Raw genomic sequence first — 14,152 nt, 5'->3', positions numbered from 1 at the left:
ATAGAGCACCGGCTCTGGATTCAGGAGGACCTGAGTTCAAATCTGGCCTCAGACACTTAACACTTACTAGCTGTGTGACCCTGGGCAAGTCACTTAACCCCAATTGCCCCGCAAAAAAAAAAATAGTGAATAACTAGAAAATTCATTTATCCAAATTGATAGAAAACAGAAATCAGAAATATTGTATAGATTAGAATATACTGGAAAATATACAGCATGAAAGAACTAAATAGCTCAGTGAACAGATGGGGCCTGATATTGCCCACAGAGAAATTCCCCAAAATCTCGCTGGAAATCAGGGTCATGTTGAGACACTGCCTATTTTTTATATGTCTGCCACTTCCCAAAGTCTTTTTTTTCTTCACCTCCCCAAAATAGGTCCCAAACAGAGTCTGGAACCATATATATCCTTTCTTGAAACAGGACCTGATGAACATCTCTTCTTTCCAAAGCTCTCACAGGCACTCAGCATTGGGTTATGGTTCTTTCCACCTATCTGAATCATGTCTAAGCAGCAACACAAAACACCTCAGGCTTGAAGCCTGGGTTACACTGAGTTTGGGTCCTAAGGCTTCACCAGAATGCCAAAAGGGTCTATAACAAAAAAGCAGTTCCAGAACCCCTGTTCTTCCCCAGCATCTCCAGATAAGAGTACAACTAACTCATTCTCCAGAAAAGGGAGCTGACAAATCATTCTATCTTTGCATTCCCCAGAGGTGGCCAATAAGAGATATGGTTGAATTTACTGGATGTCAAAATATCTTCTTTTCCCAATTAAAATCATACTCTTTGAAGTATCATCCAAGACACTCTTGATATCTTTTTACCTTAAAAAAAAAAAGTCACAGCAACGCTAAGAAATAACTTGTAGCATTCTAACTCAGAGGGGATCCTCTCCCTTCCCCCCATCCTAAGTCTACATGTCATCACTCATTACTGGTAAGCTGATGCAGGGCTGGAGAAACATTTGACAGCTGCTAACATTGGTCATCCGTTCTTGTCACTTGGTGGTCACCGATGCTTTGTTTCCTAACATCAATCTTCGAGAGGGGAAAAAGTTAGTGGGGGAAGAGGTGTGAAAGAAAACCACATCCTCCTTTTATTTTTTCACTATATATTAGAGAGTATCAGTGCTCAAAAAGACTCCTAGGAGTATGTGGGTGCAAGCAAAAATGGACACGCCTCTGATTTCCTTTGTCTCTTTGCTGTCTGGTGTCACATTCCTATTGCTAATTCCTGGAGGTAAGACTGTTTCTGCCTATTTCCATTCCAATCCCTAAATGTGCAGGAGGATAATTTGATGTTATTTCTGCCAGAAACAGAGGAGAAGTTACGATAACTTGTAGAACTTATACATTTTTAGCATTCTTTTCTGACAACTAAATGTACGTTTCTATTTTAGAAAGAAAATTTTTCTTTCATCATCCTATCTGAAAAAAAAAACTGCTGAAGCCATTGGCATTATCTACTCCTAAGGGTAGTCAGATAAGCAAGAGAAATACAAAGGGGCAGCACTGCAAGCTTTAAGTTTTAAATTTGCTAGTAAGGACAATGTTGAAAACTAGTCAAGCTCTAAGTGTTCTAGGCAATGTCCTAAGACTTTTAAGTTGTAGAGAAGATGCCCATTTGCAGTGGTAAAAAATCCCTATATTCATTCATCAGTTCAGTCTGGATCTACGTTACATGGACCATGATATCATATGACCTATAAAATGCATGGTATTTTATTTGAGGGACAGAGGAGGTATAATTTATTAACCATAAAACTCTGATAAGTATTATCCAGCAGGCATGAAGAAATATTTTGGAGAGTTGGCAATAGTTTTCTAATGGTCTCTGAAACTGAACAACCAAAGTTACAGGGTTAATTACATATACCTGTAAAGAGAGTTCAGTATACAGAAGTGTGCTGATAAATGTTTTCCTAATATTGAACCAGCCCTGCATTCCTGGTATAAATCCCACCTGGTCATAGTCTATGATCCTTGTGATGTATTGCTGTAATCTTTTTTGCTAGTATTTTATTTAAAATTTTTGCATCAATATTCATAAGGAAGATTGATCTATAATTTTTATTCTGTTTTGGCTCTTCCTGGTTTGGCTATCAGCACCTTATTTGTCTCATAAAAGGAATTTGGTATTTTCTCAAATAATTTATATAGTATTAAGATTAATTGTTCTTTAAATGTTTGGTAGAATTCACTTGTGAATCCATCTGGTCCTAGGGATTTTTTCTTAGGAAGTTCACCGAGGCTTGTTCAATTTCTTGTTCTAAAATTGGATTATTTAAGCATTTTCTTTCTTCCTCTGTTAACCCGAGTAACATATTTTTGTAGATATTCATTCATTTCATTTAGATTGTCAAATTTATTGGCATATAATTGGGCAAAATAGCTGGTAAATATTTGACAAGCTCTCCCCACCCACCCACCCCCAAAATGGATGCACAGCATACTTTTAAGTTTAGTGTGAATTATCAACATTCTCTCCATTACTTCCGTAAGTCTAAACTATCAACCAAAAGATAAATCAAGCCTTGATTGGTAGCCTTTGCAGATTTCCAAGGTATAAAATCTCACACTAAACATTTAACAAGTTGGCCTTAGTTAGTTCAAGCTGACTCTAGTATACCCTTGTCTGTGTGTATCATCTTCTCCATGTTCCTAGTCAAGCATCTTCACACAATTCCAGACTATTATCCACACATGGTATTGTACAAAAGCAGAAGACTATTTGTGTAGCATTCTATCCCCTCCCCAAGGAGGTGAGAGCTGTGGTCCTCTGCCATGGCTGAATCAAGGCTTTTCCACTCTGGATTGGAATTGAAAAGTCCCAAAATAATCCTATGTCACTTCTACTGTCCCCACAACTGGAAGGACAAGACCAGAAAGAACACAATGATGGGAAGAGAGGAAGAGCTGCTAACAGCCCTTAGATGTGCAGAAATCTTTCTTCCACTCTAAGACTGCTTAGAAAGTTGATAAAAATAGAAAGATCCAGAAACTCTGGGGTGGTTTTTATTATAAGTTGGAATATTTTAGAGCAATTGCAGAGCTATTTTTCTTAGAAAGATCTAGGCAAGATCTCATCAGCCCAGAGCAACTGGGCTATAGGGGTGTATGAGTGTTCAGGGGCTCTCCTGGCTTGACTGCTTTTCAACTCTGTTTTGTGCACCCTTGGGGAATGTTTGTATCTCATGTTGTGCTGTGCTATGAGGTTTGATGGGGTTGGGACAAAGGGCTTAAATAATGATTTCTCTAGGGCAGCTAGGTGGAGCAGTAGATAAGAGTGCCCAGCCTAGATTCAGGAAGACTCATCTTCCTGAGTTCAAATCCAGCCTCAGACATTTATTAGCTGTGTGTTCCTGGGCAAGTCACTTCACCCTGTCTGTCTCAGTTTCCTCATCCGTAAAATGAACTTGAAAAGGAGGCCACTCTAGTATCTTTGCCAAGAAAACCCCAAATGGGGTCACAAAAAGTCAGACATGACTGAAATTACAGAACAACAATGATTTTTCCATATCATGTAAATATGTGCAGGTATAAAAACTAGAATGTAGGCTTTCTTAAGAGTAGGGATTATTTCATTCTGTGTATTTATAACCCTGACACCTAGCACAGTTCCTGGCATATAAATGTTTAAGTGATTAGTATAGTGGATAGAACATTGGACTTGGAATCAGGAAACCCTTGGTTCATATCCCATCTCTGACATATTAATTGTATAGGGCAAGTCACTTAACCTCTGATTGCCTGACAAAATGGATCCACTGGATCCACTGGAGAAAGAAATGGCAAACCACTCCAGTATCTTTGCCAAGAAAACCTCAAATGGGGTCACGGAGAGTTGGGCACAACTGAAACAACTGAACAATAACAACAAAAATGAGAAATCGCAAAATGCACAACACTAAAGACTTGAAGGTAAAGTTGTGTCTAAAGGGCTGCTTGTGTCCATTGCATTAAGGGACTTTTCCAGGGCCTGTGGGCAGGAAGAAGCTCTGCTCCCTCGAAGCCAGGCCATACTCCAGGATCGTACCCAGGGATCCTCTGAGGGCCACTGCTCCATACAAATAATATTCATGCTTCCAAAAATGACTGCAGACTTGTTTAGGCCCATTCTTATCTATTTGTCCTCTGGTTCTCCAGATATTACTAGATCAGTGATTTGTCACAACTCCAAAGCAAACCCTACTCCACCATACCATTCCCTCCCACAAAGACACAGCTGATTATTTGAATGAGTTCTTTTTTTTTAAACAGATTCCTGTGTAGATATCATTGGAGGCAATGAAGTATCTCCTCATTCAAGACCCTACATGGCCTTAATCACTTCAGGAAAACAAATCTGTGGAGGAGCTCTGATCAAAAAAGATTGGGTGATAACTGCAGCTCACTGTTCTATGTAAGCACTTTGCCTCCTTCAAGATTGTTTTTAAATTAATTTTGCTGAACTACCCTCATTCTCCATGCAGATTAATATGGAAGTAAAACAATGGGTAGAATGAGCAGAGAGACAGGCTTTGACTAAGAGAGGTAAAAACTTAATATAACAAATAAGTGAACCCAAAGTTGAATAAGTTGCTATTATAGCTCTTATTAATTGGTTCAGAATGTGAACTGAGACTTTTGAGAAGATAGTATTAGGTAAAATAGACGTGTGTCTTTAGTATGTTGTGACTTTTCTATCTGAATAATTGAGTGGGTTTTTTTTGTTGGGGGGAGTTGAAGGGAAAGGGTGGGAGAGAGACTGGCTCTCCAAAAAAAATAAAGAATTCCAGGTACAGGTATATCTGTGTGTGTATACATATGTGTGTATATATATATATATATTTTTTCTTGGTTGTTTTCCAGTCCCACAATCTCATTATCTAACTTCCATGTACAAGAATACCTGGTTTTCTCCTAGCCCCCAACATTTTCCATATACTTATTCATTGTGTCTACTTGGTTTTGCTAGCAAAGCTGGGGCCTTGAGTTCCCCAACTAGACCTGCTTTCTTTGCTATCAGAAAACACTCACCAGCCTGTGAATGAACAACAAACCTGCCTTACACAAGGGCATAAAGGAGCAGGCCTAGGGTTCTTATGGGAATATAACCCTCTCCTTAAAGCCCATTTGCTGAAGACTCCTCTGATGGAGACCAATAACTCCAATGTTTCATGCCTGCATGCCAGGTGAAATTGGCAAGAGCTTGAGAGAAGAGAGATCCAGAAGACCAGGACAAGTATCAGCTTCTTCTCAGTCTTTCTTCCCCTTCAGGGAATTGAAGAAAGTCTGGTACTGGGCATCTTCTTTCTGGAAGATGGAAATCAGAATAGCAAAATCCCTCTTTGCCCAAGCTCTTATGGGCTCTCTTTCCAATCCTCCATGAAGGCATGGAGCATTGAAGTAATTAATCTCTGTCAAGGGGGAGTTGTATTCAAATGGGCTTTGAAGCTAGAGTTAGACAATCTCTGCAAAATGTGGAGTCATCTGAGGTATCTGTCTCAGCAAGTGGGATGAACCATTACAAGACCACTAATAAGGAGCAGAAAATGCTACAAAGCTCAATAGCAGGGTAGCCATTTATTCCTTTCTGTTACAGCAACTAGGTGGTGCAGTGGTTAGAGCTCTGAGCCTGAAGTCAGGAAGACCTGGGTTCAAGACATTTACTATGAGACCCTGGGCAAGTCACTCAACCCAGTTTGCTTGGTTTCTTCATCTGGAGAGGGAAATGGGAAATCACTCGAGTATCTCTGCCAAGAAAACCCCAAAGGGGTCAGCAAGAGTCAGACACAACTAAAACAATAAACAACACTCTCTACCAAGAGAGACAGGTGGTGAAGTGGATAGCTGCTGGACTGCGAATCAGGAAGAGCAGAAAATTCTGACACTTCCTTTTCTGTGTGACCCTGCGCAAGTCACTAAACATCTCTCAGCCTGTTTCTTCATCTGCAAAATGGGGGTAATAATAGCACCTACCTCACAGAATTTTTGTGAGGATCAAATGAGAGAACACCCGTAAGGTGCTTGGCAAACCTTCAGCACTCTAAGTAGCAACTATCTTTAAGCAATGCACTCTATGGGACTATTGTTGTGTGTCCTTCATCCTCCAAGAGGACCATGACATTGGGAGGTGATGTCACAACTTGCAGTGAATTGGATTTAAGTGAGGCAGGGCTGTGCAAAGTCACCTGGCTCACTCTCTCCTCCAGAATCATTCAGAGTCCAATGGCAAGATATAGATCAGGATGACTGGAGATGGCCCTGGATAACCTGGATGTTTGAGGCAATCCAGGTTAAGTGACTTGCCCAAGGTCACACAGCTAGTAAGGGTCAAGTGTCTGAGCCCAGATTTGAACTCAGGTCCTCCTGACTCCAGGGTCAGTGCTCTATCCACTGTATCAACTAGCTGCCCATTCTGTGGGGCAGTGTTCACTCTCTAAACACAGTGATGAGTATAATGCTTACTTAAATCCTTACTCTTCCACACTTTACCAAAAATTTAATGGGTTCTCATAGCCAAAAATATTCCTCAAAGGGCAGCATTCCTGGATAGAGTATCCCCAAACTTAGCCTACCTGAATTCTGTCTCCAGATGATAGATCCAGCCCATCACATTCTAGCCTGGTAGAACCAACTAGGGATTATTCTACTAGCATAAGCTCTGAGAACCCAGGGTCACCTCTATACCATGATGATATAGTGGGATAGGATATCAGAGGAGAGGAGATAATAGACTGTATTGCTGTTGTTGTCGTTGTTTAGTCATGTCTGACCCTTTGCAACCCCTTTGGGGTTTTTATGGCAAAGATACTGCAGTAGTTTGCCATTTCCTTCACCAGTTCATTTTATAGAGGAGGAAACCAATGCAAAGAGGGTTAAGTGACTTGTCTAGGGTCACACAGCTAGTAAATGTCTGAGGTTGGATTTGAACTCAGGAAGATGAGTTTTCCTGATTCCAGGCTGGCACTCTAGCCACTATGCCACCTAGCTGCCCCTGATAAATTGTACTAGCCAGATACATACTACTATTACTACTACTAAGATGATGAATTTGGGGGCAGCTAGCTGGTACAGTGGATAAAGCACCAGCCCTGGATTCAGGAGTACCTGAGTTCAAATCCAGCCTCAGACACTTGACACTTACTAGCTGTGTGACCCTGGGCAAGTGACTTAACCCCCATTGCCCCGCAAAAACAACAACAAAAAAAAAAACCCAAAACAAAAAGATGAATTTGTATACCAATACCTTTATTTTAGTCACTTGTGCAATAGTCCAGAGAACATTAAATATTACATTTTGCTTATCTTAGGACAACGTCTATCTCAACTCTATTCACCCCCAAAAAAGATGAAAGTGAGATGAATAATCATAATGCCTTAGATATATAGAGCATTTTAGAATTTTCCCAAGTACTTTCGCATCCCAATGATCTACAGAAGATATAAGGTTTCAACAATATGCATCTTTACACACAGAAGACATGGCTAGATCAATAAAACGGCATAGGCAGCAACTAATTGGAATTACCTGATACTAACTGCATCATATCTTGTTCAGAGAAAGAAAAACTCAGGTTGTTCTTGGAGCTCACTCGAAAAGCAAGAAAGAACCAGAAAAACAGACGAGAAGCGTTAAGAAAGAGTTTCCCTATCAATGCTATGACAAAGAAACACATGAAGGTGATCTTAAACTTCTTCAGGTATGTAATTTCTAATTTCTTCTTCTTTTAAATATAGAGCTGCTATGAATTAATCAACACAATTAATCCCAGTTGGCTTTATAACTAGAGGGAGCTGATCAAGGATATTTCCTGCTTAGCATGATGAATGTACAAGGTGATGCACATTTAGGGAGGATTTTTGAAAAATCTCCTGATTGAAGAGGTCATCAGATAGATTTCACAGGGTCTGTGAACTTGGATGGGAAAAATCGGGATCTTTCCTTCCATATTATTGGTTTTCTGTGTAATTCTGTATGTTGTATTTTGTGCAGTGAAGAATATGAAACAGAAGAGGGGTTGATAAGTTTTAGCAGACTGCCAAAGGGATCCATGACACAAAAAAGGGTTAAGAACCCCTGCTATAAAGTACCCATTGACGCCATGTTGAGAGGACAAAAGACCTCTCCTAATTATGTCTCAGGGACTGGAGCTGTCCTCAAGATGAATTGATTGGTTTGGAGCTACCCTTTGGCACCTCCTGGTACACAGGTTCCATGGATAGGGGCTGCCCCAAGATGAATCAATTGGCTCCCAGAGTTGTGGGACAAACTTTTCAGAAACTCCACCACATTAGAGAGGAGATAATATGCCAGTGTGTAAAAAAAGAGCTTTCATCAAGAACTTGGGTCCTTTTCCTTTTTCTACTAGAGACATCTTATGAGCAGCAGGTGTTGGGGGTAAGGAAAGTGGGGAGGAGGAAGAGTCCTTCCCCAGGGGCATAAAAATGGTTGCCTCGGGCAAAGCACCGTAGACATGCCCACAGAGGTAGCAAAGTGGCCATTGGAGAGAATGCTGGGCCTGCAGGAAGACCCAAGTTCAAATATGACCTCAGACACTAGCTGTGTGACTCTAGACAAGTCGATTAACCTCCCAGGATTGTTTTGAGCATCCAATGAAATAACATGTGTAAAAGTGTTTACCACAGTGTCTGGCACTTGATGGACACTTAATAAATGCTTATTGTTCCTTCTTTCCAGGAAGGGTAATTAAAAGATCTCCTTGATAAATTCCCTAGATAAAAGAGCATCACAGATTTAAAGCCAGAACGATTCTTGGAGATTCATAGATTTACAGTTGGGAAGGACCTTGGAAGTTCAACTTGTTTATTTTATAGTTGAGGAGATGGTCACTCAGAGGTTAAGTGGCGAGGCAGCTAGGTGGCGAAGTGGATAGAGCACCGGCCCTGGAGTCAGGAGGACCTGAGTTCAAATCCAGCCTCAGACACTTAACACTTACTAGCTGTGTGACCCTGGGCAAGTCACTTAGCCCCAATTGCCTCACTTAAAAAACAAAACAAAACAAAAAAAAAAGAGGTTAAGTGGCATGTAGCTTATACATGTCAGAGGTGAGATTGGAACCCAGATCTTGACTTCAGACCCAGAGCCCTATTTACTGTGTCATGCCGCCACACACCACCCTTTTATTAGTTTCATGGATTTTCATTAAAGTCAGCAGATCTACCAACTCTAGAAGCTGTCTTAGGGGTTTTTTAGGGTTTTTTTAAAGGACAACTTTTATTTCACCCTTCTAAGAATCCAGAAAATAAAAAGGATTTCCAGGAGTCTATTACAATTAAATCACTGCTCCTACTTTCTACCCTTGGGACCCATACCAACCTTTAGTCTTATAGTAATACCCTAAGGGTTTGGACTTGGTGAATACATCATCAGAACCCTTGACCTATGGAGGCTATAATCATGTAGGGAAAAGGCCAAGTTTTGCTCCCCCACTTCAGGATTCAGGGTCTCCCATCCTCCCAGTTTCAGGTCTCACCCTTGATCCTGGAACTCATGATACTCCAGAAATCTGGGGTTGAAGGACACTCTCCCACCCCAACATTGGCCAGGTTACTCCTCTCTCTGGCTGCTATCTCTCAGACCATAGACTTCTGCAATTGTTTTTCACGGCTGCCATATCTAGGGTGGAAAGAGACACTTTGGGTTGGGGGGTGATGTTGGGTGGCATTGTTGGGAAGGATATGAAAATGAAGGTTTCACATATACACACAGAGATGCATTCTTGGGTTTCTGGTCTCTCATGTGCACTCAGCCTTCTCTGTATTTCTCTAATTTGCATATATTTTATTGGCAACAAAGATGGGTATTATTTACTATCCTATCCTGATAATATAACTGTTTATATTTGTTATCCAATAGCTGAATGAGGAAGTGAAGATTACGAAGGCTGTAGATGTACTGGCTCTGCCCAAAAGTGGAAAAGACGTCAAACAGGGGACTGATTGCCAAGTTGCAGGATGGGGGAAAACAGATGTTAAATCCAAAAAGCCTTCAGACACTCTGAGAGAAGTCAATGTCACTGTGATTGACAGAAAAACCTGCAATGATAAAGATCACTACAATCTTAAACCTTTTATTGGACCAAACATGATTTGTGCTGGAAATACAAAGGGTGGGAAAGACTCATGTAATGTAAGTAAAAGAACAAGTTGGAATCAGTAGTTTCTCTGTTAGGTAAACAGAGTCATGGATAGAATCAATGGCTAGCCTTTCTAAATGAAGGAGATTCTTGTGGGTGAAGCCTAGAAGCAAGAATCTAGGGAGGAGAAACAGAAGCAGAGAGATCAATGTGGGTGCCCGGCCACTAGAGACAGCCGTGTCCAGACTGTGAAATAGATGGAGCTGGTCAATACCATCCTACTTCCTTTTCTCAGTCCCCAGCCACATCCTTTAGCATTCTATTCTTCATGGGTCCAAGTCATATAGTGACACCCTGAGGGGGTAGGACCTCACCCTCTATTCCCCAAAACCTCCTCAATTCTCTCTGCCAACTCATCAAAGTATCTATCTCCTGTGTCCTAGCTCTTAAGCCTGTTCTTTTCAGAAACATATGGCAACGAGTGCATAGAATCATAGACCTGGAAGGAACCTCACACATCATCTAGCCCAGCCCCCTCATTTTACTGATAAGAAAATTAAAACTAAAGAGAGGGAGGGTATAAGTTGCCCACTGTCACACAGGTGGTTAAACATCAGAGACAGGCTTATTTATTCACTCATTTGTGTATCTATCTATTCATTCATTCATTCATCCATTTATTCATTTATTTATTTGTTTGCTTGCTTGTTTTTTATTTGTTTTTGTGAGGCAATGAGGGTTAAGTGACTTGCCCAGGGTCACACAGCCAGTAAGTGTCAAGTGTCTGAGGCAGGATTTGAATTCAGGTCCTTCTGAATCCAGGGCTGGTGCTTTATCCACAGCACCACCTAGCAGCACACACCCCCCCACCCCCCAGAGACAGGCTTTTAAACCAGCTCTTCCCACTATACCACACTGCCTCCTTAACCTTTAATGAATAAAAGCTATTGCTGTGAATTTTCTGCACCGTCAAGCCTGCAAAGGAGACATGCTTGATTGTACCTCTTAGATCAGCCCATATTGGCAGTTTTCCTATTCCACCTTCTTGAATGGCTCACTAGCCCTGTGTAACCATGCCTGAAAGTGGCCAGATGGTTTGCATAAATGGTGACTGACTTCTGCAGGAGCACTACAGCTAGGCCTTTGAGGATCACACAGGCTCCTGCCCATCGACCGCCAGATTCTTCTGGAGGCAGTCAGATTGTGTCTCCAATTCAGACTGATACTAATAGATAGGGTTTATTCTGTGCCAGATGTTGTAATAACAGTAGATGATGCTGATGATAATGGCTGGTATGTGTGTAACATCTATGTGCTGGCCACTGTGCGAAGTGTTTTACCAATATAACTTCATTTGATCCTCACAACAATCCTAGAGGGGAGGTGTTATTATGCCCATTTTACAATTGAGGAAACTGAGGCAAGCAGAGATGAAATGACTTGACATGGCCAGAGATGAGATTTGAACTGAGGCCCTTTGACTCTAGAGCACATCTTAGCATGTCACTGGTTGCTTAGTTTTTTCTAATCCAAATGAAACCTAAGAAGACATATCTGTTCTGAGGTTTTGATTTGGCCATTATTGGGTCTGAGGTTGGTCCCTGGTGTAGTTTGGCTTTGGTTTTGGCTTTGGGGGATTTTGTGGTTTGGTTTGGTTTGGTTTTAGGAGCAGCTAGGTGACCCATTAGAGTTCCATGCCTGAAGTCAGGAAGATCTGAGTTCAAATCCAGTCTCATACTCTTACTGGTTGTGTGACCCTGAGCAAGTCACTTCACCCTGTCTGCCTCAGTTTCATAATCTGTATAATGAGCTGGAGAAGGAAATGGTAAACCACTCCAGTATCTTGCCAATAAAACCCCAAATGGAGTCAGGAAGAGTCAAGACTAAAATGACTGAACAATCCATAAAAAACTTAAACTAACAAAACATCTTTTCTTGGACTTCAGTCTCAATGGCTCGACTATAATTGACTAATCTGCCCTTTGATGTAAAAAGATTGCTTTTAATTCAATGATTAAATTCACCATTTCCAGAAATTATCTCTTTACACAAAAAAAAGATTCTAATTAATTTCAGACGATGAGAGAAAAAAGATTTAGCTTCTGCTGTTAGCTAGGATTTTATTTTAACTCCTACTTTCATTGATTCAGAAAAAAACTAAATAATAAAATTTAGGATTTTTCAAATATTACCTAACATAATGGTATTTATTAAGTGTTAACTCTCACTTGATCTAAGTATAAACTGAAAACAATTTTTTTTAATCTCTTAAACCTTTTTTCTACTTCAACTAAGATTTAATGTTGATTTCCCTCCCATCCCATATCTCCTTTTTTCCCCCCAGGGAGATTCTGGCGGCCCTCTGATATGCCAAGGCAGTTTTACAGGAATCACTTCCTTTGGTTCGCCTGGAAAATGTGGTGATCCCCAAAAACCTGGTGTCTACACTTTTCTTTCAGCGAAATACATCAACTGGATAAAGAATACCATCAAGGGAGCTTACCCCACTTTGTCTCAGTCCCTGTGATTCCTTAATGCTATCCTCAACAATTGGGACCTTAGAGAAAATTGTTTCTTTTCCTGAAGAACAAGTAAATTTAAGCCAAGACTCCACTGGCAAAGTGAAGCTAAGAACTGAGAGTAATTTAGATAAATCAGATTTTTTAAAAAACAGATGTTAAGTGAAAAGTGGGATTTTGCCTTATTAATATCAGATAACTGTCTGTTATAATAACTGTCATCATTGATGGTGATCTGCCCCTTCCATGTGAGAAACAGAAAAGGCATGGACAGCTCTGATATCCTGCTTGTGCAGCATTAGAACAATTCACCTTTCCTTAGGTAGTATTAAGTAGTAGGAAGGTTGTATTTGCTAGCAAAGGACAATTTGGGGTATCATTTAAACTAAGAGGCTGATCGTTCACACGAAGACATTCAATCATCAAACTATTTATATTTACTTTAGCAAAGCTGTCTCTATACCCCAACCCCCAAATTCATTATCCTGATTCTCCACAGCTTTTCTAGACCAAGTTTAGAAGAAGGGAACAAGCATTTATATAGCACCTACTATGTACCAGGCACTTGATTGCCATAAAAACATTGGAAATGTGGGTGTTATTATTGACTTTTTCCAGTTGAGGAAAGAGAGGTAAATAGAGATTAAATGACTTGCCCAGGATCACGGAGGTAATAAGTGCCAAAGGCTAGATTTGCACTCAAATATTCCTGATTCCAGGCCCAGTGCTTTATCTACTGTGCTATCTAGCTCCCTCACAGCCTTGTAAATATGGAACTCAGATTTAGAAACACCAGTGATAGCATTTTTGTGGCATCAAACTAGTATCTATTAAACTGAGTTGCCCATATATCATTTTTCTCAGTCTAATTCACCTGATTCTAGTGCTTAACTTTAATATCAGCCTTGTTAGTCTCAAAACCAGACTAGAATACAGAATATATGGCCACGGCAAGAGGCAGCATGTTAAAATGAAAAAGTGTTGGACCTAGCTTCCTGGTCACCTAAAACAACCAGAAGTTTAGCCCCTAACCTCCTGAACCTCCCTCAAGTTTCTGAACACAGACCAACAGCATAACCAGCACCAGCACAAGAGAACTGAATCAAGGCTCTACTCAGGAGTGTGCCAGTGACAACTGGCTCTCCAGGGAGGAAAAATGTATGCAAGACACACCTTTAAATTTAATCTATATTACTAACATTGTATCCACCACTTTCTTAAGACTAGACAATCGATAAAATAATAAATCAAAACCTGATTTGTAGTTTGTGGTTTTCCAATGTGTAAATATTTATGGCTCTCATGGGGAGAAGGAGTGGGGAGGAATGAGCTGGGTCCAGTACACACCATTGGCTATGTCCTTAAAAAATGTATTTTCCCTTCTCTGAATATCCTTCCTTTGCTATGATTAACTAAATAAACCTCATTTTGCTCATTGTTAGATGGACTGCAAGTGTCTCACTCCATTCAAACTTTGACCATGATATATTTACTATCCTGATCTATTACATTTTGTTTTATAAAAATTCATAATTTACAACTAGTCCAT

The 14,152-nt window shown here is 40.4% G+C and overlaps 1 protein-coding gene across 1 annotated transcript; it reads left to right on the top strand.

The window, feature by feature from the left end:
- Positions 1–1,136: 1,136 nt before the first annotated feature.
- GZMA (granzyme A) lies at positions 1,137–14,044 on the top strand. Its single transcript, XM_043976281.1, has 5 exons — positions 1,137–1,242; positions 4,263–4,404; positions 7,546–7,687; positions 9,865–10,137; positions 12,429–14,044. The coding sequence occupies exons 1-5, from the start codon at positions 1,155–1,157 to the stop codon at positions 12,609–12,611; spliced, it is 828 nt and encodes a 275-aa protein (XP_043832216.1). The 5' UTR covers positions 1,137–1,154; the 3' UTR covers positions 12,612–14,044.
- The last annotated feature ends 108 nt before the right edge of the window (positions 14,045–14,152 follow it).

This window comes from Dromiciops gliroides, chromosome 1 (assembly GCF_019393635.1).
Source record: "Dromiciops gliroides isolate mDroGli1 chromosome 1, mDroGli1.pri, whole genome shotgun sequence".
In the NCBI taxonomy this organism is placed as follows: Eukaryota; Metazoa; Chordata; class Mammalia; order Microbiotheria; family Microbiotheriidae; genus Dromiciops; species Dromiciops gliroides.
This window is presented reverse-complemented; position numbering and strand designations above follow the sequence as displayed.

What these genes read in the sequence shown, in the direction of transcription:
- GZMA (XM_043976281.1), top strand. Translation starts at nt 1,155, where the DNA reads ATGTGGGTGCAAGCAAAAATGGACACGCCTCTGATTTCCTTTGTCTCT. An exon ending in ACTGCAGCTCACTGTTCTAT is followed by an intron (nt 4,405 to 7,545) that starts GTAAGCACTTTG and finishes TATCTTGTTCAG; the next exon opens with AGAAAGAAAAACTCAGGTTG. An exon ending in GTGGGAAAGACTCATGTAAT is followed by an intron (nt 10,138 to 12,428) that starts GTAAGTAAAAGA and finishes TTTTCCCCCCAG; the next exon opens with GGAGATTCTGGCGGCCCTCT.